Source organism: Ochotona princeps, chromosome 9, assembly GCF_030435755.1.
Source record: "Ochotona princeps isolate mOchPri1 chromosome 9, mOchPri1.hap1, whole genome shotgun sequence".
NCBI lineage: Eukaryota > Metazoa > Chordata > Mammalia > Lagomorpha > Ochotonidae > Ochotona > Ochotona princeps.
The window spans coordinates 47,924,891-47,951,022 of record NC_080840.1 but is presented as its reverse complement, the minus strand read 5'-3'; the positions used below and the strand labels follow the sequence as shown (position 1 = coordinate 47,951,022).

Sequence of the window (26,132 nt, the reverse complement as noted above, 5' to 3'; positions counted from 1 at the left end):
TGTGGCCCAGTTCACTGAGCCACAGCCTGCTGTGTCAGCATCCCACTTGGCTGCTGGTTCAAGCAGTGGTTGTTCCAGTTCCGCTCCAGCTCCTTGATAATTTGCCTGGTAAAGCATGACAGAATGGCCCAAGTACTTGAGCCTCCGTACCCACGTAGCAGACCTGGAAGAGGCTCTTAGTTTTGGCATGGTCTCAGTTTTTGCAGACAATTGGGGAGTGAACCAGCAAACAGAAGAGGCTCTTGTTCCCATGTTCTCTTTCCTCCCACCTTGCCTTTCTTTGTAACTCTTTCAGACAAATAAACAAAACCCTAAAAAAAGCCCTCATGGGGCCTAGTGTGGTGGACTGGTGGCTGGGGTCCTTGACCTGCATGTGCCAGAATTCCATATGGGCGCCAGACCATGTCCCAGCCTCTTCATGTCCCTTCTGACTTCCTGCTTGTGGCCTGGGAAAGGAGTTGAGGATGGCCCAAAGCCTTGGGACCCTGCATCTGCAGAAGAAACTTCTAGCTTAGGATCAGCTCAACTGCGGCTGTTGTGGCCGCTTGGGGAGTGAGCCAGTAGATGCAGCTCTTTCTCTCTGCCTCCTCTCTGTAAATCTGACAATGAAAACAAACCTTAAAAAGAAAAGCTCCTGAACATACTGTTGAACACATTACATATGACAATTCTATAGTTATCATATATTATTCTCTGCAGTTTTTTTTTAATTCACTGATGCCTATCATAGTGATGACCTTTGTTTTGGATTCTGAGGACATCTTCCGGTCATGGAACTCTCTGTCCTTCGGTGTGAAGAGTACTTCTGAACCCTGGGTGGCATGCACAAAAGGGGGGAAGACTAGGAACTGTTTTTGTCTTGAATCTCATGGACTGTGATGGAGACAGAAACAGGCTTTATTTCATCTGACCTAAAGGGGAACCTATTGCATTGCTGGTCAGTTATAATTTAACACAAGTACTTCAAATTAGTCTGCTACCAGCTTCTTTAAACAATGTTAACCCCTACCCAGACTACAACAAAGAGCCCCAAGCTAGTATTCCTGTTGCTCCCTCCCTCCCTGTTCCCACCTTTTTTATACAGTGTTGCCTGACTGAGCATCATAAATCAAATTTCTCATCACTGCTCAGTTCACATGCCATCCATGGTTCTCCAAAAGTCAACAGCAGAAGGCTAATGTGGCAGCATTTGAGGCCTTTGCAGCAGGGTCGTAGCACACTGAAGGTGCTATGGTGGCACTACAGCTCATGCAAGCCTAATGCCTTGGACAAGTTCTGTTTTCCTGCCTCACTCTTCTTGCCCATGTTAGGACTTTAGCCTAAATGGCCTTTATTTCCACAATCCTAGTAAAATTCTCTCTACTCATGAAGGTTTGCCTTAAACACCAGGTTCTTCCAGGTACTTTGCCAATCTTGGTTCCACTGCTTACAGGAAGCTCCCTGGGGGAATGCTCCTTTACCTTGCATTTTCCAGAGCATCTTACACATCGAGATACAGAACCCTTATCCCATAACAATTTCTGGAAATAGGCAATAAAATTTTTAACACCCATGAATCACATACTACGCGTCTGAGTTATGACAACAAGAGGGTCATGAATTTTTCATCAGTAATGGGGACAAACTTGACCAAGGCTTTAAGATAATCTCATTCTCATGGAATACGGTTGAAGGCCACCAGAATGAGGAACATGAGCACCCTTTCTAGAAAGACTTGAGACAGTTGAGAGCTACCTTCCCACACCAGAGTTCCTCTTTAATCCCACCCACAAAACCTCAGTCAAGGGCTAATTTCTCTCAGGCTGTTAACATGTCTGATGGTTTTTGGCTAGGGAGCATGAATGCTTTCTAAGTTAGGAAGGTAGAAGAAAGCTTGAGTGGTGGTCACTGTCCTTTTGCAACCACAGAAGAACGAATCCTAAGAACAGGAAGCTGGGGAAATTCACACTGAGTGGATATAAACCAGGAGACCTCCCATCTGGAGGCAGAAGGGAATCTTGAAGCTGTGATGATGGTTGAATCAGCAAGTTCACCAAGGAGCAGACTTACCATTGATAAGGTATGGGTGATTGCAGCACTTTCGTAATTCCATCATAGTGTTTAAAAGGTTAGGTACATTAGCTTGTCCACCACCTTTGGAAAGAAATGTAAAATTCTTCTCAAGGATGGCTCGGTAATATTTCTTCTGAATGTTTGTTAGTTCAACTTCAATAATAGTTTCTTCTTTGGGAGCCAAGTTCTTTTCTACATCTTCTTTGAGACGTCTCAACATCATTGGCTTTAGAATAGCCTGAAGTTTTTGCACCTAAAAAAGGACCATGTTTGAGAAAAAGAAACAAAACTGACTTCACCCTGAACTAAGCTGAGCGGTTTCAGACAGTGAGCTGCAGAAGAGGCACAGGAAGATCAAGATTTCAAGAGAGCTCCATGATTACTTCAAACACATCAGTATCCCTAACGTTATCACTAACATGCTAGAACCCTCAGTGTTTACAAAAGCCAACCTTTTCCAGCCACAATTCTTTTTATTTTTCACAAAAATCCCATATGATAATTGTGCCCCAAGTTTCTAAAACAAAAAGTTGTAGGCTTGAAGAGGAAAGCAACTAGACTGAGTCCAAGGTTTAGGAGTACAGCCTGAAAACTCCAGTAGCAAACTGCTCTACAAATTGAAGGGGCTTCTCAAACCATCCCTAACAGCACACACAGCAAAACAACAAACTCCAAAACGTCTGCCAAAGGGTACATCACCTCTCTGTAAATCAATACCCCTTGAGGACAGCAAACAAACAAGACAATCTTCATAATGATGAAACCCACAAAAATATCCTTCTATCAAAAAACTGTGATAGCAATTTACAATTTAAAATACCAATGTTTTGCCATTAAATTGATGAATCATTAATTCTGCAATGACAACACAGTGGAGGTGCTAAGTACCTGCTCTTCTGTTTTGAGATCGCCGAATTCCTGCATAAAGGTGGTTTCCGAAGGGAAGCGACTTGGTTCCAAGAAATGAAGCAAGCTGAAGAGCTCTTCCACAGTGTTCTGCAGTGGGGTTCCTGTCAGCAGCACTTTGTGTTCCTATGGGATGCAAAACAGCAACTGACCAAATCATAACAAAAAGCTGTCAACAAGAAAGCCTCTCTTCAGATGACCATTTCTACTGCTCCTCCTCCTCCGTGCTCACTGGCATCCACTTGGTGCAAAGTACAGAAATCAGGCATGAAGATGGACATGGAAGAACACGTCTCCTGCTTCAGACGAACAGGCCAAGTTCTAGAACTCTGCAGCCTTCTTACGTGTGCCTTGCCCAAGGTTAATTTTCTTGCTGGAGCATTAGGTCAGTGTTTTAGTATTACAGCTCTTTGAGTACCTAGTCTAAATGATTTTTTTCCCCAATTTTTCCCCTAAACTTCCCAAGCTCAGATACAACTTAACATGCTTCTTTCTGTGCTCTACATCAACAATACCCTCATCTCTCCCATCTGCTTCCTGCATGACTCACTTTAGAGACAAAAGGAGTTCTGCATGCACCAGCTTATGAACAACTATTTTGTTCTGCAAAAGTTTCCAACTGGCAGAGGTCAGCTTTGCTGTAAATACCACAATCACCTTAAAACAAATCAGAGGCTGTTTCTAACTTTGTCTGTTTGAACCAAGCTAAGTATTTTATTAATTAATTCTTCCTGTTTTCGAGCTCTTTCTCCAGTTTTCCTTAGATGTCCTTATCCTTCTCTTTGTATATATGCAGCACACAGACGTCGTTTCATGACAACCAGCCTTTAACAACAGTGTGTTATTAATCTTAGGAGTCTTATCATTTTCTACTTGAACAACACAGCTAGTCAAACTATTTCAGAAAGTGATTACTACCTTCTAGTAGCTTCAAAAGCAATACTGTGACTTGACTTGGAATCTGAGAAGACTTAGTTGCCAAGCAGAATGTATGCTCAGTAAACACTGGACAACAGAGCATTCTATCCTGTCTTATCCATTAATGAAGCTTTCTGAAAAAGAAGTGAAGCCCTTCATTGTGTTTCTATCCTTATTTACTCCCCTTTGAGGAAAGGTTCCTGGGAGATAATGCAGGAACACTGTCACCTTCAGATTGGTTTAATTCATTAGAGTAATAAATATATAAATCTAGGTTCTGATCATTTTTAACCTTACTAGTGGGTAAGGTGGGCCACAATTACTGACATACTTTAAGAACATTTTCTAGTGTACCACTGTAGATTCAGAAAAAGAGTTACTGTCATATAGCTCTATTGATACTGCAATGATTTTCTCCCAGATGTTGTGTTACATTAAATTCTGAATATATATGCTTTAAAGTTAAAAATAGTTTTGTTAACTTCAAAATTTACTTATACAAAAAGAAAAGGACTTTATTTGGTTCCTTTCAACTAACAGTCGCTAACGAAATACATGCAATCTTTTTTATTGTATACGAGTCATGGAAAACAACCAAGTTTCAATCTGAAAGTGAGTAAGGATTAAAGAGATCCATAATTAAAAATACAGCATCACAAAATACCACACAAGAGACTAAAGCCACTGAGCTTATCACCTCTTAGCTCGGTCAGGCCAGCACACATGCTTCTTCCCTGAATAGTCAGTAATTTGTTTCCGCTCTGATGGAATGGTGTCCACCTAATTTCCTATCAGCAGACTCTTTCATTTGTATGGGACCTCCGGAAATTGTGAGCTGAGATGACAGAATCGAAGATGAGCCACCTATGAGGAACCCCTTCCATGTCAGGGAGGGATAAGTTGATGGCTCCGCTTTCTTCGCACTTCCATGGAGGAGGTCTGTGACCAAAGCATCTGCCCCTCAATGTGTAAACTCCACAAACACCTCTTAAGTCTGGACAGCGGTGTTGTTGGCCTTCATTTCTGGAGAACGTTCTTGAAGAAAACCATTATCCAGTGCGTTTGCATCTAAACTTAGTTTAACACAGGAAAGAGCTGTTCCCTGTGACCTACACTACAGATGGAAAGAACTTCTACTCAAGATTTTGACTATGACTTACTCTAGGAAAGAGTAAGTAGTGGTAAGTGTGTAGGCTCTCCTAACTGTGTTTTGAGGCTTTTAAGATCAGGCAATTAACTGTTTAAAGCTGGACAAATAAAATTACATTCTGGGGCCTGGCACAGTGGCTCAACTGGTTAGATCCTTCCCTTGCAAGTAACAGGACCCTATATGGGCAATGGTTCATTGCCCTGCTGCTCCAGTTCCTATTCTAGCTCCATGATTGTGGTCTGGGAAAGCAGTGGAGGATGATCTAAGTCCCTGGGATCCTGAACCCATGTGGAACCTGGAAGAAGCTCCTGGCTTCAGACTGGCTTAACTGCAGCCTTTGCTGCCATTTGGGGAGTGAACCAACAGATGGGAGATCTTTGTCTCTCTCCTTCTCTCTGTGAATCTGCCTTTCCAATAAAAATAAACAAATCTTTTTAAAAAATTATATCCTAACTCTGATAACACATCCCATTTTGAAAATAGCTCTTCTGAGATAACATTCTTGATTAACAGAAAAGTTATAAAATAGTCCTTCCCATCCTAAACTCCCAATTAAAAAGAGGTCAAATCAATCCATAAGCCAGCATTAAAGTAATTTAAAATAGAGTTTTGTACTTTTCTAAAACCCATCAAATCAGTCAATGCTGAGTAACAACTTTGCCTTCAAAGCACACATTAACAACAAAAAGCAAGGAATCATGACCATCTTGCAATTGGAGTGAAGCACTAAGGTACTGAGGTCTTGTAGTTTACTGCTCAGAAGTCACACACAAAGTAGTCCAGGATGTAAGACTACTCCTACAATGCTAGTTCATGGCATGTCTTCTGGGAAAAAAAAAATCTAGATAACCTAATGAAGAAGATCTGATCAAATGTTGTAAAACTATCAGAGCATGAGGCAGGCAGTATGCAAAACTCCAGACAGAATCCGCCGTCTGGTAAGTTCGTTTCAAACTCTGAAATGTCTGCGCCAAATGAAGTAATCCCAGGTAAGCTACCTACTTTACTGAAACTTGAATTCACAAATACTACTGGCTGCATATGACAAAACTGATGAACTCTGGATAAAGCTTGGTTCAAGAGCTAATGAAATGACAGCATTTGTGAATGCAACTCAGTTTAAAATACCAGTGAAAAAAGTCATGAATATTTTCTGCTTTAATAACAACCTCTTTGAAGATACCAGCTAACAATACTAAGAATCAGGAGAGCAATAGCTTGTTAAGAGTGATTAAAGTTTAGTAGAATATACCTGCAAAGTAGGCAGGCTTTGCAAATACCCTTCACAATTCCCAGTCAAATTAAGAGCAACAGAACTACCAAGTCATTCATGATTCTATGCACCAATGGGATCACTGACCAAGTCCATCATCTTGAGACCTTCCAACAGCTTGCAGTTCCTATTCTTCAGCCTGTGGGCTTCATCAATGACCACACAGCGCCATGGAATATTCCGCAGCTCGGGACAATCAGTCAAAATCATCTCAAATGTGGTGATGATGGCATGAAACTTATAGGACCCCTTTATTACTCGACCCTACAAGAAAGAAAAATTATGAATTATTATTAATTATTACAATGATTTTGAGGTGGCATGCATAGCAAAAACAAAACATATATGTATCCCTTTGGAGACCTCTTCCTTCTATGTCTGTGAAAATGTGAAAACACATTCTGTCTTCAAGATATTTTACAGGTTTTAGATTCTTCCAGCGAAGGTTTTTAAAACCATTCTTTTTTTTTAATTAAAAAAATTAGAAAATGTCTAACAAATTTTGCATACAACTGCCTTACAGAACACATGCATTAAAATTCTAAGTGTACCCAATCAAGTCACACCACAGACTCTAATGTGTCAAACTTTAACAAAATCCGTTTTACTTCTTTTTAAAAACTTTTTGTATCTTTTGAAGCTTTTTGTAAAATACTTAAATGAAAAAGCATTCATTTTAGATAGAACTTAAAATGTCCCAAACCCAAATATAAGTACCAATGATTTTAATATTTTTAAAAAATTCTTTAACTGTAAGTCAAATTTTACATAGAAAAGCACATATATATAAACATTTATATATGAAAGCTATATGTGTTTATAAGACTGTCGGCATATCCAATTATAGGACTATAATTTACTATCTATAGCTTAACATGTTTTAACACATGTACTGTTTCCTTGCCCTATCATGTGTAATACTGAACTATAAATATCACACAATAACTTCACATAGCTAACTAGGATATTTAATATTTCCATTTTTAAATATTTACAAAATGAAATTAATATACTACTGAAAGAATTTCAACGGTCACGCATGGTAAAAAAACATTTCTTCTCATAAAATACTCAGAATGAGCAAACCTAAATATCAGTATTAATAAATATATAAAGCTAATACAAACATGAGCAAGGTAAGAAATAGCAAAAAAAAGCTTCAATTTAGCAAAACCTAGCCCTCTCTGCCCCCAGCTTTCTCACTCTACCGTAACCCATTCATCATTAAGATCTTTAATTTTCAATGGCTTCAAACACATATAATAAATACAAAGAATACAACTTCTAAGGCTTTACCTGGGGATCTTTGAAGTACATTTCATACAACTGAATGGTCCGACGACTAGCTTGACTCCCATGATACACAACCACATTCAACTCTGTCCAGGTTCGGAATTCCCTTTCCCAGTTGGGGATTGTGGACAATGGGGCAATTACTAAAAAAGGGCCATGGATTCCTTTCAAATATATCTCATAGAGAAATGTAATAGACTGGATGGTTTTTCCCAAACCCATTTCATCTGCTAAAATGCAGTTTCGCCTTTGGAAGGGAAAACAAAATAAGGAAGGTATAATGAGTACAAATATCAGACACTGCTGTCCTTTCACAAAATATGCGCTACTATGCCCAAACATACAGTAACATAGCTTTAGATGTTATCTTAGAGTCAGCAAAATACACTTTCAAAAAAAATCCCCTGAGGAATACAAATTATTTCTATATACTTCCATCAAGCTCTGTAATAATATTTGTTTAATACATATTAAGCATACTTCTAGTGTCTACTTTTCTATAAAAATTCTTTTTAGGATAGCAAAATACTGCTTATGTCTTCTTTAATATTTAATATTTTTACTTAAATGTTTAATATTTTTAATGATGGCAGAGGAAAAGAGCTACAGATCTTCTTAAAAGTAAAGAAAAAAAAGTGCTATACATACATGTTGTACCAATTGAAAAGTAGCCAGTTTACTCCCTCCAACTGGTATTCCCTGAGTTTGTTATTATTTTTATACTCCCTGGAACTCTCCGATTTCTTCCAATTATCAGCAGGAGGTCGCTCCTGTTTCAAAAATAGTAGTAAATCCCATTAGTGGTTTCTCAAGGACCACCACTATGTTCTTTTCGAATTAAACCTTCTGTCATGAGCCAGTTCTTACCACACGCTCTGTTTCCGGCTCCCTGGACATGAGCTTCTCAAACTCTTCGATCTTGGCTTGATCTATGTCCTGCCTCAGTTCCCATGTGCTGTCTTCATAGGGAAGCGAGCACCACTTCACCAGATAGTGAGTCACAGGCTGGGCCGGGTTTAAAGAAACCAGAATTGCATTCATTTGAATTCATGTCAATATTAAGGAAAAACATGTGTTCCACTTTGTCAGTTGATACTTCACCAACATCAGGAAGAGTGAAATGGCAGATTTTAAAACTACGATGTCTTAACAGTTTGTTTCAAGCCTAAACTACAAACTGCAGCATTAGAAAAAATTAACTTTTTAGCTAAAAATCACTGGTAATGTTCAAAAGCCACATAATGGAAAGGAATAACTAGTAGACAACAAATCCGAATTTAAATCTTATTTTTACCTGTACAACTCATTTATCAAGTGTCTGACTCAGACTTATTTAGTCAATCATCTTACTGTTAACATATTTACATAACTGGATAGTTCCTTAAAAATGAGAAATAAATTTATTAGGATCACTGCCATTTTCTTAAAATAATATATCCTTATTTGAACTCCAAAAGACTGAAAGGCAAAATATTTTGAATAACATAGATTAGTAGGATTCCCCTTTTCTTCATCATAGAAAACATTTCGATTTGTTGACCTTCATTTCAGGACCAAGACGCACTGATTATGACTGTAAAAGTAACTGCTACATATTATAAAATATGTCATGAAACAAACTTTTTAAAAGTACAACTAAGCAAAACTAGAAAAGCAGAGATGACGTTACTGCTGTGGTTTTTGAAATCTCACAGGATGGCATAAATACACACTTTGGAGTAAAATGGAAGCCCTTTCCAGACTCTCTAGATGAGCAAATCCAAGCTACACACAAAATGTAACCAATGTAAGAAGCCAATAATAGCAGAATTCACACTGGGTAAGCATATCATTTGCAATACGCAATGCTCAGAATTCACTGATTTATCTCTATTCTTCCTTCCTTATAGGTTCTGCAAACCAATGTGAAAATGGCAAGACTGTGATCTCATAAACAGAAGCAACTTGTTATGCTCTGTGCACATCAAACGAAGTCTACCAACTTCTAAATAACATTAAACTCCATTCTGCCAGAAAACTACTCTAAAGTACATATATGGGAACAACAAGCTATGTGATAGATATACACCAAAGTATACTGAATTCCCTGTTGATCAAATTCTAGAATCAAGGCAACAGTCATAATGTATATTTTCATATTGAAAACTGTGTTTTAATTCTCCTACTAAACATAAAAAAAATTAACACTATTAAATCATAATAAACGAGTTTCAGGTAAATGTCGATCACGATGCAAGGCTACGGCCAAGAGCAGCTCTAGGATTCTCCCTCCTGTCCGTGAGCACACAGGAGCTGCGTGAAGCACCACTGGGGAAAATGAATGATTTCCTGTTACCTCTCCCCGGTCATCTGTGCTTCGTGCAAAGTCCATGATCCGGTCAACCTCCACATAATCTGGATTAAAAAGCTCATCCTCAATCTGTATCAAAAGGGAAAAAAGAGAAATAGTCAAAATGTTTCTTTCATTTGAGGAAACACTATTTCACTTTTCGAACATCAATAGTATTTTGAGCCACAGAAATACAAAATTCATATTTGGCAAATTCTAGTAATTGAAATGCAACAATTTAGTGAAATCATTAACCATGAGCAAATCAAGACTTCTCAGACTTTGTTAACTGGGTCTTTTAATTACTGTGTGAAACCTTTTACTGTAAGAGAATGTTTAAGGATATTTTAAATGAAGTGTGAAATTACAATTCACTAATGAGCAATTCAAAAGGCTATGGCATGCAACACAGATAGCATTTCTGAAACCAGAGTTTGCAATAAAGAATCAAAAACATGCATAGTCACTGCTACCGGAGTCTCATAAGCCCTGGAGTTGTCTGATGCTTTAGACCAACATTTAGAGAATGTTACTCAAAAAGTTAAAAACATCGAAACCAATGGAGTTCATATTCTAGTGTGAATGCAGGTTATGCTTGACAATTTTTGCCAATCAATATCAATATCAGCACCTCATTTAGGAAAAGTCTTATTATTAATCTAAGTGTTCGAATGATTTTTGTTTGTACTGAACAGAGTGGGGAAAAGAAATATAATCGATTCCTAAATAATGGCATTATCTAACCCGTATATTAACAACTTCAACAAAAGTAAGATCATATTTCCAGCTTACAAAAAGAAAGAATGCAGTTTAAAAGGAAGCTAGAGAGGCCAGTGTGGTGGCAGAACAGGCTAATCATCCACCTGTGGCAACGGCTCGTGTCCCAGCTGCTCTAATTACCAGCCAGTTCCATGGTCATGGACCGGGAAAGCAGTGGAGGACGGCCCATATTCTTGGGCCCCTGAACCCATGTTGGAGACCCAGAAGAAGTTCCTGGCTCCTGGTTTTGGGTGAGCTTAGCTCTGGCCACTGCAGCCTTTTGGGGAGTGAACCAGAGGATAAAGGACCTCTCTCTGCCTCTCCTCCTCTCTGTAAATTCTACTTTTTGAATAAAAATAAAAATAAATCTTACAAAGGGAGGGGGCAGTGGAAGCTATAAGCTTTAATTACACATGAAAGAAGTCAGGATCAGGTAAATTTTTGATGTTACAAAGCAAAAAGTACATATTAGGTTTGTTCAAAGATTAACATCAATAATTAAACTGTGAAAACATTCAGCAAAACGCCTGTTACAAGTCACTTAGACATTCTTGCCCCTTGAATTGCAGGTTGAAAAGATAAACAGTCACAGCCTGCTCAGGAACAAACATTCTCTAGGCCACTACATCCCTTTCAAAAACACACTTTGGATGCTTTGAACTGTGACTTATGAAACAAAATACAGAAATACAAAATATGTCTCAACAGCCTCAGGCTTCTACAAAGCGGTAACAGCAAGGTAAAAACAAAACACAACACTGAAATGTAGAGTTCCCTAAAACGTTAATATAATATAGTAACACGCTGGCTTTGTTAAAAGCTTCTTGCTTTAGATAAAAAAATAAATATATATGTGTGTGTGTCTATGTTATTTACATACAATGTAAACAGTAAAATCTTTCACAAACCTGTTTTGATGGCCAAAATTCTCCTTAAGACAACATGTTCTTAAATGTAAGCTTTCATACTCAGTGCTGAGATACAATGCTAAATGTTTCCTATGTTACAACAATGTTAAGTGAGTAATCTATGCCAACATGTAGATAATGAAATGTTTAGTCGAGGGACCAGCACCGTGGCACTGTAGTTAAAGCTGCTGCCTGCGATGCCAGCATCCCATAAGGACAGAGCCACTATACGTGTTCCAGCTGCTCCACTGCTGACCTACGTCCTTGCTAATGGATTGGGGAAAGCAGTGGAACATGGCTCAAGTCCTTGCGGCCCTACACCCATGTGGGAGCCTGGGAGCAAGTTCCTGTCCGAGCACCTGCCCCTGTGGTCATCTGGGGGAATGAACCAGCGGGTGAAAGATTCTCTCCCTTCCTCATTTCTTCTCTCTGTTAACTCTTTCAAAATGAATAAATAAATATTTATAAAAGCAGTTTCTGATCTAAATGTTATTCCTGATGAGCTGTAGCAGACTGCTATGGAACATAAAGTGAAAGGAAGAACAGAAAAGCCACTACAACTGGAAATTCCCAAGCAAGGAAGCTGTGTAGTTGTGGTCATATACAGGGGAAAGCAAACTGGGGCAGATGCGTGTGCTTGTCTAAGATGGAGCAAGGTAATTGGGAGCCTCCTTTCAGCACAAAATTTAAGATCTGCAGTTGCCAAGTTACTGGCAATATAATGTATTTCAACATTGATATTGGTCACACATAGATGACAGGCTCAGAAAGATGGGCTGGACATAGCCAGGGGCAGGCATGTGACTTTATGTAACGTTTCCGAGCTCAAATAAATCTAATAAACAGGACCAGGACTTAAGGAAATGGGAAAGTACCACTGGACTTTCTCTTTGTGCCTCCCCACATCACAAATGAAGTGTTTATGAAAGGAAGCCAAAGACTTCAATTCACCTGATGTCACCAAAATTTAACTTCACTTTCATTAAGTAACCCACACCAAATACAACCTCACAGTGTTCTCCTTTAAATTATCCTTTCCAAGAAAGCAGCATCTTAATATTGTCCAAGATGTAACAACAGAGCCACGTTTGAGTAACTCCATGGCACTCAATGCAAACAACTGCACGGCAAAATCTGAATCTCGCAGATCAGAGGGGTGACAAAGATATGTCTGGGAAAAGACCAACTGGAGGCTCTCCTAGCTAATGTACATGTTGTATTGCCCACTGGGATCAAGGAAATCAGATCCCAAGAGAATACAGACCCGTCACCTTAAATAATATGGTTTTTTATGACACAGAAGTAACTTAGCCCTCATATGCACCCCCCGCTTCTCATCCCCCAAAACAGGCAGCAGCACGAGGCAGGTTGTTTGACAGGTGTTAGGCATCAAATTTCATACTTTGTTTCCTCCTCTTATGAGGAGGAAGAACTGATAAATCAGCTTGTCTCATCCTTCAATGTTAGAGTTCTTTGTTTTCCCATATTAGGATTAAATGAAAACAAACTGGTGACCAACAGTCCGGAGACCCCATCAAGCAGCTTGTGAAAGCATTTTTTGAAATGTAAGAGATAATATTAGGGTGGGGAAGGGGAGGGAACTCAGCACATACGCAAACAAAGATTTTCTGCTCTCTTGTAGCTATGCTATCCTTCTGCAATGGAAAGCCCTGCACAGAGGGGTCTGGGCAAAGAAATGATACCAGCTTCTGTACAATGACACAGCATTGGGAAAATGAGTTTGGTGACTTCCTTGTGATCAGGCATTGACTTGAAAAACACACATTGGCCAAACAATCAAAAGAAATTAAGCTTCTGTATCCCAGGCCTTCACAAGGAGCCTGCTGAAACCCAACACAGCATTTTGTCTACTTATTTATTTCACTATCTGCTAAGTATGTTTTCATTATAAGAAATGTCAATCATACCATCTCTGCTGTTTCCACACAATATCATGAGGAACATATCTTCTAGACTAAGCAACAGGAAGAAAGAGAAATTTCCTGTTTACAAATTTTTAAAGCAATAACCAGTTACTAACATGCAAGTAACAGCATCAAAAGAGGCAAACTAGTTTTTGTTAATACCTTACAGCAATAAAACTCAGAATCTGGAACATACAAATAAAGAACATACTTTAGAAATTAACCAGGTTTCATACCTCTGAAAGGAATTTGTTCTGGCCCTGCTTTGCCTTAAAACGTTTAATCTTCTGCTGGATTCTCTTATCTTTCTCCAGATCTTCTACAGATGCCCATTGACAATGAAGGTAAGAGCTGGGGAAAAACAATACTAGCCTTGAAACATGTAAAAAATAATTAATCCTGCATTAAATATGTATTTTTACTTGAAAAATCAACTACATGGATCATTAACAAAATGACCCACTTAATTACTCATAAAGGCTGCTAAGCAACATTTCAATAGAACTATTAATGTTTGAAAATAAGACCTAAAAATAATCAACACTACTGCCTAAAATTTGTCTTCTTTCCTAAGACTCTAGTTCTTGACCTATTACACATAAAAAAGCAAAACAATGGACCAAAAAAAAAAACAAAAAAGCAACAACAAAAACAAAACAACAGCCAGAAAAGGGCATGGTAACCTGCCCATTCAAATGAATGGATAATATCTCAGTATAAAAGAATCAGTACCACAAAGTAGCCTTAATTATGAACATACAGTTTGAGTCATTTATCATTGACAAATAAAGAGATTTTTTTTTTTTTATCAAATGAAAGAATAGCCATTTCCTTGGCGATACAGGGTATAGATAGTATGCCCTGGATGCACAGAAGGCCTATCATACTGTACCACTGGTAAGTCTAACTCTAACCTACTCCTCTGGAGCAGTCTGAGGCCCAGCCAAGATCCTGGTTCCACATCAGTTCCTCTTTCTCAACGTGAGTTCCAGGAGCCCTGAAATGACGTCCCTGGTCCCGGGCAGATTTTCCACTAACTATTCCCCTCCCTATTGGACTCACTGCAAGGAGCACAAATGCACCTTTCCTCACCCAACTTTGTTCCCCTTTCCCCAGAAACACAGAAACCTGTGATGTTGTTGTTTGGCACTTCAATATATATCTATATACATACATATATATTTTTGGTATCACCACGTTCTATTCTCCCCAATAGCCTTGACTGTCTCATTTATTTTTGGTGATGACATGAAAAAGAAATGAGATGCTTACATACATATCTCTTTTAGAATCAGGGTAATAATATCCTTAGAAAGTAAGCAGCCATTCATTACAAAATCTTTATACAGCAATTGATACTATGGAAAGTATGTATGCTATTAAATATAATATAATGATATTTATGCAATATTTCAAATGCATTTTAAATGCTAGTGGCTAGTAGTTGAAGAGAAAAAATTTTGAATTGCATGTCACATAGAAATAAAAAAGTTATAAATGTTGCACAGATACATTCACAATAGACTGTTAGAAAATACATCAATAATGATCACTTCTACATGGGTGGCAATACTGCAAGTATTTTATTTTTTACTATCAACCTGCATTTCTCCAATTTGCAATAAATATTATATAAGCCATAATAATCAGAAAAAAATATAAAAATAAACCTTTCCTGCCTTCTAATTAATAAAAAATAGTAAATGTACAGTCAGTATTCTCATCTTGGCTGACATGCAAATGTCTTCAAAACACCACCTGACTGGCTACAAGCTGAATACCAGCATTTAAGCCAGTGGTTTCAGCACTGCGCTTCCTCCTGATATTCCAGGCAGTCACCCTACCTTCTAATCCCTAAGGATGATCTACTCAGCAACCTTGCTCAAGAAGAGAGGAAGGGAAAGAAAAAAGGCCAAAGGTAGGCTGCTGTATCTTAGTATCTAGATAATTGAAGAATAAACTGATTCTTACTCATGGAGTAGCATTAAGACATAAGGAAAATGTAATGAAGAAATAAATTATGAGAACATATTATGAAATTAATACAAGATCATGTGGTACTCAGTCTTATTGTCAATTGCGGAAACAAAACATGACTTATCTTTGTGAAGCAAGTGTAACATTTATACCTAATGCTGACACAGAACAACAATAACAAAAACCTGAAGACCATACCCCCTTTGCAGATCAGCAAAAAAGTTCTACTCAAAATATTAGCAAACATAATTCCATACCATATTAGGTAAATAACAGGTCATAACTAGGATTTATTTCGGAAACATTAAGCTGCTTTACCACAGAGAACCCGTTAACAAACACACAATATTAATATATCTCAGGAGGAAAATCACATAATTATATTTCCATTAATGCTGAAAGAAAAAACTTGATAAAATTTAATCTCCAGACTGGTTTTAAGACTCAGGAAAATAGGGATTGATAATCAGTACAGGTTGAGTGTCCTGATCTGAAATACTTGGAACAAGGGGGGTTTTGAATTTGTTTTCTCAGACTTTAACTATTTGAACATACGTAATGAAATATCTTATGCATGGGATCCAATTTAAATATGGAATTCATTTGTGCTCTATATACACTTTCTACATGTTAAGACTAGATCCAATTTTATACATTATTTTTAAATGCACCTGCATTTTGACTGCAACCTGATCACCGTACGAGTCCCAGTTCAAGTCCTAGCTGCTCCACTTTCAATCTAGCTCCTTGCTAATCTGCCCGGGAAAACTGCAGAAAAAAAAAAAAAAAACCCTAGGCACTTAGGCACCTATATACGAAATGGAGTTCCAGATTCTTAGCTTCAACCTGGCCCAGCTGAGGCCATTTCAGCCAGCTGGGGAGTGAACCAGCAGATGGGAGACCTGTGTGTCTCTTCATCTGTCTAACTATACCTTTTAAATAAATTTTTTTCTTTTTTTAAGATCTATTTATTTTACTTGAAAGTCAGAGAGAAGAGAAGAGAAAGAGAAAGAGAAAAGAGAAAAGAGAAAGAGAGAGAGAGAGAGAGAGAGAGAGAGAGAGAGAAATATCTTAAATCACTGGTCCAAATGGTCATAATGGCCAGTGTTGGGCAGATCCAGAACTGGGAGCCAAGAGCTTCTTCTGGGATTCGAACCGCACTCATACAGGATGCCAGGGCCATCCTATTTAAAAATAAATCCCCTAGTAATCAGACAGGATTACCAGGAAAAGGTTAGGGGACTGGAGAGGAGGGAAGGTTGCACAATGGGTAATGCCACACAAAGAAATTCCAGAATTCTGTCCATAGTATGACGGTGCAACTACAGTTCACAATGTATTCTGTACTATACTAAGAACTAGGTAAGAGGAGCTAGCAGACTCCAGAGAAAAGGAAACAGAAATACTAATTACCTGGCTTGATCAGTTTATGCTGTATACATGTGTGGGAATATTGTACTGTACCCCATAAAATGTGTAAAAATTATAGGTTAATAAAAACAACTAAGAACCAGATTTGCTATGGTCATAGAAGGGAATTACTAATATTGAAAGGGAAAATGAAGGAAGGAATCCTGTGTAACATGTGTGCTCATTCTTCCCTATGTCTTACCACAGGATGAGGGGGTCTAGAAGAAATGACTGCTTAGCAGTATGGAGTGCACCCAAAGCTCAAGTCTTAGCTTTCTAAATTCCATCTCCACTAACAACTATGGCTCCTGGGACAAGTAACTCATTCCAGCACAGAAAGAGGAAAATTACAACCTGAGCCCAGAATACTGTCTGATGCCAGAGAAGTAAGGAAACACTCAGACAACAAGTATGGACACAGCAGAAGGACGGAGGAGGTGGCATGGAGGGGCTGGTGATAAGCATATCTGGGATAAGGCGAACAAAGTAAATTATACTATGATCACAAAGAATTAAAACCCAATGAATAAAATGAGAATCCGCAAGTCTTAACAGCGATAAATTAGCACATGGCCACGAGGGTAAACATCTTCCTCATAGAAGAAACCCAACTGATAAATTTAGAGGGAAAGACTGAATGAGCAAATTATTCTGCAACCGTAACAGTCTGAAGGCTCTTTCTAGAAGAAACCCCATAAATATGGAAAGAAAGCATTAATTCTTTATAGTGAATTTGACAATTTTTCTGTAAATCTGAAATTACATCAAAACAAAAAGTTAAGGTTAACTATCAGCTTCACAAGAAAAATGCTGCTTTCCCTTAGATCTATATGATATCAGACAGGAAACTACTTTTTAGAACATAAATGACTAACAGGGGAACCAGTGCTCCTGGCTGTGACAGCAGCTGGCACCAGGCACACGGCAGCCTTCTCCGGGGTGACAGGCTGCACCATGCCGAGGCTTCTCCGACCTCTGTGCCACACTGACTCATGCCATGGTTAGGCAGCTGAGAGTGGTAAATCTCCAAGAAAACTGTCCCTCTCCAGCTTATTAATTTACCTTATCCTCATCTATTTTCATATTTTCATACTCTCTTTGCAAGGCCACAGGAAATCGAGTCATCCCTTAAATTCTGCTTAGATAAACCCATACTCTGATGACAAAATGATGAGGGCTGACATTAGCTGAGTACTTTTTTTTACTTTCAGACTATGTATCAATGAGCTCATATAAGACTGATAAAAGACTTTTTGTCTTTTTAGTTGGTAAGAGGATTTAAAGATACCAGTTCATTAATACAAGGCCAACAAAGAATACTGACAGAACTATGGCACCTGATGTTTGCAGTTTCTAGGGGAGCACAGTATTTTTTTTTAATTTATTTAGGGGGCACGGTATTTCTTGGGCTATTCTGACAGCAACTCCCAAAAGCTTCCCTTTAAAAACCCAAGAATTTATGAACAGGATGCTTCAGTTCTGTGTTTTAAAGGGGGTAGTGTTTACATAGTCAAAACATATTTTTATCCTGTTCTTTGATTGTTCCTTCGGTTAGAAAGTTTTAGCCTTCCTCAGATCTCTCCTGATCCTTAAAACCACAGTGGTTCGCCACCACCTGAATGTGGACCAGGTGTACCATCTGTGCCCGTAACACAACATCATGGAAGACAGAAACTTGTTACATTCTTCAGTTCAGAGTTTTAAAAGTTAACACAATTCAAACTCTCTAATCAAATGTTAGAAACAAACAGACACACAGCCTACTGCACTTTAAAGTCAACTGACAGCATGATCTCTAGACTTCCACAGTGATGGGGAAGGTCCAGCCTGTAGGCCTATGAGGCCCATGAAATCATTTGATACATACCTTCCAAGGTAACCTCAAGTAGACCTCAAAATTCAACAAACATACAGCAGGCCAATTTTTAAGCTGACTATTTCATATGTCCCATGAACTATGTTTTCAATATCCAAATGGTTTTTGGAAGAAAAAAGGTCGCCGACCCCTGCTACAGTCTTTGTCTCACGGCAGAGTTCGCATTCAAGGGTATAGGCATCCACGCATAGGCGAAGGAAAGTCAAAATCATCTTGGAAGACATGTAGGTACTATTTTACATATTTTTACTGCAGAATTTACAATCTTCATATTGCACAAGTTTCATCCCCTCTCAAAAGAACTTCGTGGTCATAGAAGAAAGACAACTTTTGTATTAACTGTGTTTGCTCTTGGAAAACGAAAATCATAAAGTAACAAAGATTGAAAAAAGAAAGCTGGAAATGGCATTCTAAACTATAATCATCCCCAAGTTTCCTAATTTTTGAAAAAATAAATCTCCTTTATTAAAGCAAAAAAAATCACAATTTACTTACAAGTTTTTGTATTTCACATAGAATTCTTCAACTTCTACCTCCTCTCCAGATTCCTTCTGCAACAAAAGACATTGTCAGGTATATACTTACAACCACCTACTAAAAGGTTTCAGAGGTAAAGCTTTCCTCCCACTGGAGCACAGATCAGGCCAAGAGCAACCGAGGATGCTCCCGAGAGGTGCCTGCTGCGAGCCGTGGGGAGCCTGCGGGATATACATTGCCGTGCTCAGGTCCATGCGCTGCTCTGCTTGACGTGCTGGAGTGTCTCAGACATGAATCATTTTAACTCCTCCCTAACCACATGCAGCTTCATTCACAACAACCTGACCCCAAATCTGGCACTCTGCCAAACCCACAGTGTTAAGTAGACGCCAAGTGTACCATTTTCTCAGGCAGCAGCCAATTAGCAACTGCTCTCCTGAATGCCATATGTATTATTTTTGGCTGCCTCATGGCAACTTTACATTGTGGGTTTTGTAATGTTTTAAAATATTTAAAAGACATTTATTTCTCCATATAGCTAATAACTCTAAACAAGAAAACCATATAAAACTAAACCTTGTTCTTATATTGTAATTTCAGTGTATTGCTATTTATAGTTTTAGTTTTACTCAACGGTACAATTAAAATCTCTCAGACAAGATGTCTCACATACATAGCAGCCAAATAAAATTAACACGCCAAATACTACATTTAGGTGAGGTTAAAATTGTCATACATGCAGCCAAATCGGGAGTTCTCAGTGGTAATATCATCCATAGCATCTCCCTTGACCAACCTGCTGTAGTCTATGCAAAGGAAATGTTCCTACAATTCTGAAGCCATTTTTCTCCCTTTGGATATTAGGCTGTTAAACAAGTCATAATATGTAATTTTCTTTGGGAACATTTGATCAGATAAATCAGAGATGTAAAACATAAACACTACTTACAGATGTTTCAGGATTGCTTTTACATTCTTACAAGAACCCCCAAGCCTGCCTTGAGGGTCGTACATAGCTGCTAAGCCACCTCTGAGATACTTCGAAGAAAATTAAGACAAGTAGGAACACGGCAGAAGACAAAAGAGCAAAGACTTTCGCTGGATAACAGACTGGCATGTATCTGCTCAAAGGCACTACACTTCCCTCTCTATCTCTAATCCTCAAACTCTTGTCACGGATTGGGAAATCAAATTTTTCTTTGAAACTCTTACGTGTGTCAGTTAAACCAGAATTTTAAGCAGTTTTTTCTCACCTGTGTAGAGACCCCAATACAAAGACAAGATATTCAGGATTGCAGCCAACACTCAGCCATATCTAATTGTACCCTTAATTTATCTATGAAAGGCGACAACTATAGGGAAGTTTATAAAACCAATTATTCAAACTACTGCCCATGTCACAAACTTTCAAAAAGTTTAACATCTGGCTGTCTTTAAGGGTTAGCAATATAAACCCATAAATCATCTATAGATAACTTTTCATCAGTTTAAATGGCAATCAATCCAAAGCCCATCTCATTTTTTCCTACTCCAGATATTTCTCCATTCTATACTCATTTCCAAAAACATTATCACTCTGTAGGACTAGAGACTGCAGGAGAAGGGAAAAGATGAGACAGGAGATAACTGAAGAAAATGAGAATCAAGGATGACACAATAGACCTGTAGGTGTTTTCACAACACTTTAGGAAACCCAAATCTAAAATGGAACTCAAATGTCACAGCTTAAATACAAAATATATTTCTTTCAATTCTAAAGGTTTGTAAGATTCTGTATCTCTGAGGTAATAGCAGCACCAGGTTTATCATTTCTGTGTGCTATTATTTTCTTTTATTTTTTTCTTCCATGATGCTCTTTCCATCTCTTTCAAATAAATATACTAGCACCCCACAATTGCAGTAGATGCCAAAGTACACAGGATCCAATCTTGAAGAGAGATAGGTAGTTCCCATTGTGTTGCATTTCTGTTTCCAGAAAGCTTTGACTCTAACAGCTTTGTATCTGTCTTCAGCCTTCATCAATGTCTATTTTGTTGTCATGATCAGCTATTCCTCTGGGAACATGACACAAAGATATCTAATAAGACAGTCTAGAGTTTTCTAAGAGGAATCAAGAAGATTGTGAAAATTTATTCAGCAGTACCTGGAACTGGTGCAGAATTCTCCCAGGGCCTGTACCCTTTGGATGTCTCAAAATACAGCACTGTGCTTTGACGAATTAGCACACATAATATCAGATCACTATTTTCTTGCCCTCAGAATTATCAACAGAACTGGTCTTCACCTGTCCTTTTACAGGATCATGGTCATGAGGACCTCTTTTGCTTTACTGGGAGTTGAACAAATTCTAAAAGTATGTAAATTCACATGCCTTCAGGAGCACCATTTCAGTTACTCACTAAATGGCAATTTGACCAACCTCAGGTAACAGCTAAGTGGTTATAACCCCCACCCTAGCGAAATTATGAGAAATTATAATGGGCACTTCTAATTAATAACTGAGTAAACCATTGTTCACACACACACACACACACACACACACACACACACACACACACTTTCTCCCAAATTTATTTCTTGGACGGCTACATTTGAGAGTCCTTTAAATACCTTTGCACAATTAATACAAGATTTCCCAGAAATGTGTATTATCTTTTCTTTACACTACAAAACAATGCTTAATATGCATGTGACACTTACAGTTCCAAAAATATTAAGCCATAATTATCCTATTGCTCATAAGAACTAGAAGCCTCAACGAGGCAGTATGTTGACTCCTCTGACCACCTGGATTCTAAGCAGCCAGGCATCAAATGACACTCCTACAGCATGAAAGAATGACCTTTCCTAAGCATTCTATTATTAAGCAGCAACACTGAAGAAAACTAGGTTGACAACCTCTCATCTATTCCCTGAGAAATACTAAATCACAGTCCCCTAGGGAGAAGGAGAGGATATGCTAATGAATGCAAGTAACAGTCCTGCTTTCCTTCCACTCTTTTTCTAAAAACTGGGTTCAAACAAAGAAAATGAAAACAAATACTTTGTAATTTAAAATAAAGACTTGGGGGAACACAGTCAGCGTTCACTTTTAAAATACTTCTGGCTTCCTGATAAAAGAAGGATTTGAATTGTTATCCAAACGTGGGGGTTTAAAGGAGAAAGGCTTACAGGATGACTAAACATGGGAAAGAAATAATTAACCAAATACTAGTACCCACTATGCCCATTTCACTTCTCCTGCACATTAACCTGAGTTTATAACACAAATGACCATGCTGTCCCTGCTAATCATGAGGTGTGAATTAGGAGGGCAGTATCAGAGGAGTTGTGTAAGTTTGCACAACTCTATCTCAGCGGGCCACCATCCCTCTTAGTTCACAGTGACGAGGTCAAGTGACTTCAAACAATGCAGTCCCCACATGGGTCAGCACTGTGCAGAAATCCGGAGAGTGCAGGGCCAGTGCTGCCAGGGGGTGACAAAGCTACTTTCTCACTGCCAACTCTTAAATTATTCATGGTAATAGGAAACACACCAGCAGCACGGGCTGGAAACCACAGAAAAATCTTAAAATCCCTTTTGTTTCCACATGCAACGTTTTGCCCCAATGTTATTAAGGCTGATAACAAAAAGTAACTACTTTGAGAGCAGTAGCCTGGTTAAAAAGCACCTGTTAATACTCAGTGCTTCCCAGTTACAAATATCCCATTTCAAAAGCTGTGCTACTCTTTTACTGCCATTTAAGCACTACCAGGATTGGATAAGCAACTCAATCATGGTGTACATTTCTTTATTACTTTAAATCATACTTCAAGGTGCACCTCCCTTTCTAGGGAAAAATTTATTTTTAATATCTTTTTCTTTTTATTGGAAAGTCAGATGTACAGATAGGAGGAGAGAAAGATCTTCCATCTGCCGATTCACTCCCCAAGTGGCCTCAACAGCCGGAACTAAGCCCATCCAAAGCCAGCAGCCTGGAGCTTCTTCTGGGTCTCCCATGCGGGTGCAGGGTCCCAAGGCTTTGGGCTGTCTTTGACTGCTTTCCCAGGCTACAACCAGGGAGCTGGAAGGGAAGTGGAGCAGCCAAGATACAAGCAGGCACCCATATGGGATCCTGGCACATGCAAGGTGAGGACTTTAGCTGCTAGGCTACCACACTGAGCCTAGGAAACTTCTTGAATTCTCTCCATCCTCAAACTCACCCTTTAACAAATGTTCAATCCTCATGTTGAGCAGTTAGAGTGGTTTCTAATTTCCTGTGACAAGTTAACCTGGTCATCACCTATGTTCATAGAGTGTATAAGTTGAGGTGGGGGGGCAAACAGAAAGCAAAGGCAATGTCCTGAAGAATGCACAGTCTAAGTCCCCTTGAATAATGGAGCTAATTAACATTTGCAAGTCCCAGACCTGCTGAGTATGCCTTCTGAAGTACTATCAACTGAATGAAAATCAGTAAGCCCATCCAAAGGACAGGCTATTTACTCAAACAAGTCACTTCAATTTAGTGAAGGGGATTACACTTTAAAGCATGTCAAGTATTTAAATTTTACCATATATCTCCAATTTACAAAATGACAATTCTACAGCCATTAGCAGGACAAAAATGCAACCTTTCTATCGAATTAAATAGTACCCATTTATGCTTGAACAGGTGGAAAAAATCCCAATGAGATTTTATCATTTGATCCAAAGAGGAAATACTCATATTCAGGTAGACTACTCCATTCACTCCCAACCTCTTCAGTTTAAAAGTAAAAACATGTTGCTCAAGATAACTTTTGGATGAACTGAGTTGTGTTTGGATGTATATGTGTATAGATATATATATGTGTGTGTGTATATATATACATATATATATATACATATCTCCTAATAAAACCCCTTACCCTGAATCGCACAACAGAAAATCACACAGTATTTAAAAAGATGGATAAGGGAACTTACTTTCACTGTAATAACGTTTTCCAGTCTCTTAATACCAATATTTGAATAGTAAAGGCTTCCTCTTGGATAAGTCTGAGAGCTCACTTCAAATCCCATAATTCCTCCAATCCTCTTTTCTCTCAATGGGAAGCTTCAATTCATATATCATTATCTCACTAAAAATGTTTATTTTTTCAAATCAAACATGAAGATGCACTGTCACCCACATTTACAAATAAAAAGAATGAACAGGGCTTTGACAAAGATTTGAGCTCACTATATCTGAAGGTGACAAGACTTTGTAGAAGCCTTGAGCGTTCCCTCTTGAAATATGTAAATGGGTTTGGATGTCTATGCAATTATTCAAACTAAATAAAGCATTTCTCAATTGGGTAATGAAGGGTGTAGTTGGGAAGAGAAGCAGAATTTCTCCGAGTAACAACGGCAGTGTTTCTGGAAGAATTCATCCACGAGGTTACTGGACTTGAGACAGCACTTAATTAGGTGCTCACCTTTGCACATTAACAGAAACCTGAAATAATTTTGAAGAGGGAATCGTATGATTTTTTAAAAATAACAATGAAAGCAGCACTTTCAGCTATGCCTCGGCAATAAGCATATTAATATCTCAACTGTACATGAAAGTTTAGTATAAAACATACAACAGCACATCTACTTGCAAAGATGACCAAAAGAACTTCCACTCTACCATGCTGAGTTGGGATAAACGTCCTACAAGAGATGAGAGTTAAGTTTGTGTTTATGATTTTTATAGCAGAGTGCTGAAAGTCCTATATGATTTTTTGGAGACTTTTGCTTTTCTTGCCCGCTCTCAAAAGCATAATAAAGCACTAATTGCTTGATACACCTTTATTTCGTTTGCAGTGAAATATTGCAGTGGTTGATACGAGGTTATTAAATGAAACAAGATTAGGAATATCACCAGAAGTTGTATTTTCCAATACTGCAATTCCTACAGAAAAGTGTAAGTCAAAATCCTTTCCGAGCCATACACACCTCACAGAGTTTGATCACTCCAAAAGCTGCTTACCTGCTTTTTCACTGAACGACTGCTCATGATTTTTTCTACCACGGGGCCTTCTGCATCAACAGATTCCTAAAATACACATGTCACATGAATCTATCCACACAGAAAATATTCCATTGTAAGCTATACAAGCAAGACACCAGGCCCCTTTGCCACTACCTCCATACCCTTTCAATCAATAGGTACAAAGCTATCAGGGAGAAATATAACTGAAAAGAACAAAAATCTCACCCTACAGAAAGGTCTGTGCACATCACTTCATGATTAGGTGGCTTAATTACATAGACTAACATAGATTCCCGAAGCCAGAGAACATTCAGTAACTCCAGCTGCCAAGAGAAAAAAATCTGCATGACAGCCGTCAAAAATATAACTTTTCCTTATCTAGGCCCATGGGGCAAATACCATCTTCATTCTGTTACTGTAAGCAGCTTTTATCTATGGAGGTCACATAAAATGTTATATAACCAACATAGAACAAATTACCTAGTAAAACAAAATTGCATTTAATATACTTTTCAATGGGTTACCAGTTTGTTAACTAAGGTAGAGCAGTAGTTAAAAAAAAATCATCCTCTTTTCTTTTAAAAAGAAGGTCTTTACAATAATCAATGCTACATTATTACCCATTTTTTATACAAACTATTTTATCCATCATTTACATTGCACAGAGAATAAAGTATGCCCTGCTGGGTACTACAAGGCAGTAATTTCATAAAGGGGTTCTGATGATGCCTAACAGCAGGAGACAAGCTTGAGTGGTTAATTCAGGTTCCACGAGCTACAGCACTGAATTCTCAAAGGTAAATTCAGCCCCCTTGTACTACAGTTCTGAATCTTCCTCAGTATAGAACACTGAATCTCCAAACTTTTGTTAAATTACGTATCACAGACTTGTATAATAATA

General features: G+C 38.3%; 1 protein-coding gene across 4 annotated transcripts in view; it reads right to left on the bottom strand.

The window, feature by feature from the left end:
• Window positions 1–26,132, bottom strand: part of CHD7 (chromodomain helicase DNA binding protein 7) — a 197,209-nt gene that overhangs the window by 33,344 nt on the left and 137,733 nt on the right. For all 4 annotated transcript variants that reach the window (XM_058668655.1, XM_058668658.1, XM_058668657.1 and 1 more), the window contains exons 6-15: window positions 25,229–25,294; window positions 19,272–19,327; window positions 13,750–13,864; window positions 9,928–10,011; window positions 8,460–8,597; window positions 8,241–8,362; window positions 7,596–7,839; window positions 6,387–6,563; window positions 2,941–3,084; window positions 2,050–2,305 (exon numbers count right to left, since the gene is read on the bottom strand). In XM_058668655.1, coding sequence (XP_058524638.1) covers window positions 2,050–2,305; window positions 2,941–3,084; window positions 6,387–6,563; window positions 7,596–7,839; window positions 8,241–8,362; window positions 8,460–8,597; window positions 9,928–10,011; window positions 13,750–13,864; window positions 19,272–19,327; window positions 25,229–25,294 — 1,402 coding nt within the window. The remainder of the gene's footprint in view (window positions 1–2,049; window positions 2,306–2,940; window positions 3,085–6,386; window positions 6,564–7,595; window positions 7,840–8,240; window positions 8,363–8,459; window positions 8,598–9,927; window positions 10,012–13,749; window positions 13,865–19,271; window positions 19,328–25,228; window positions 25,295–26,132) is intronic.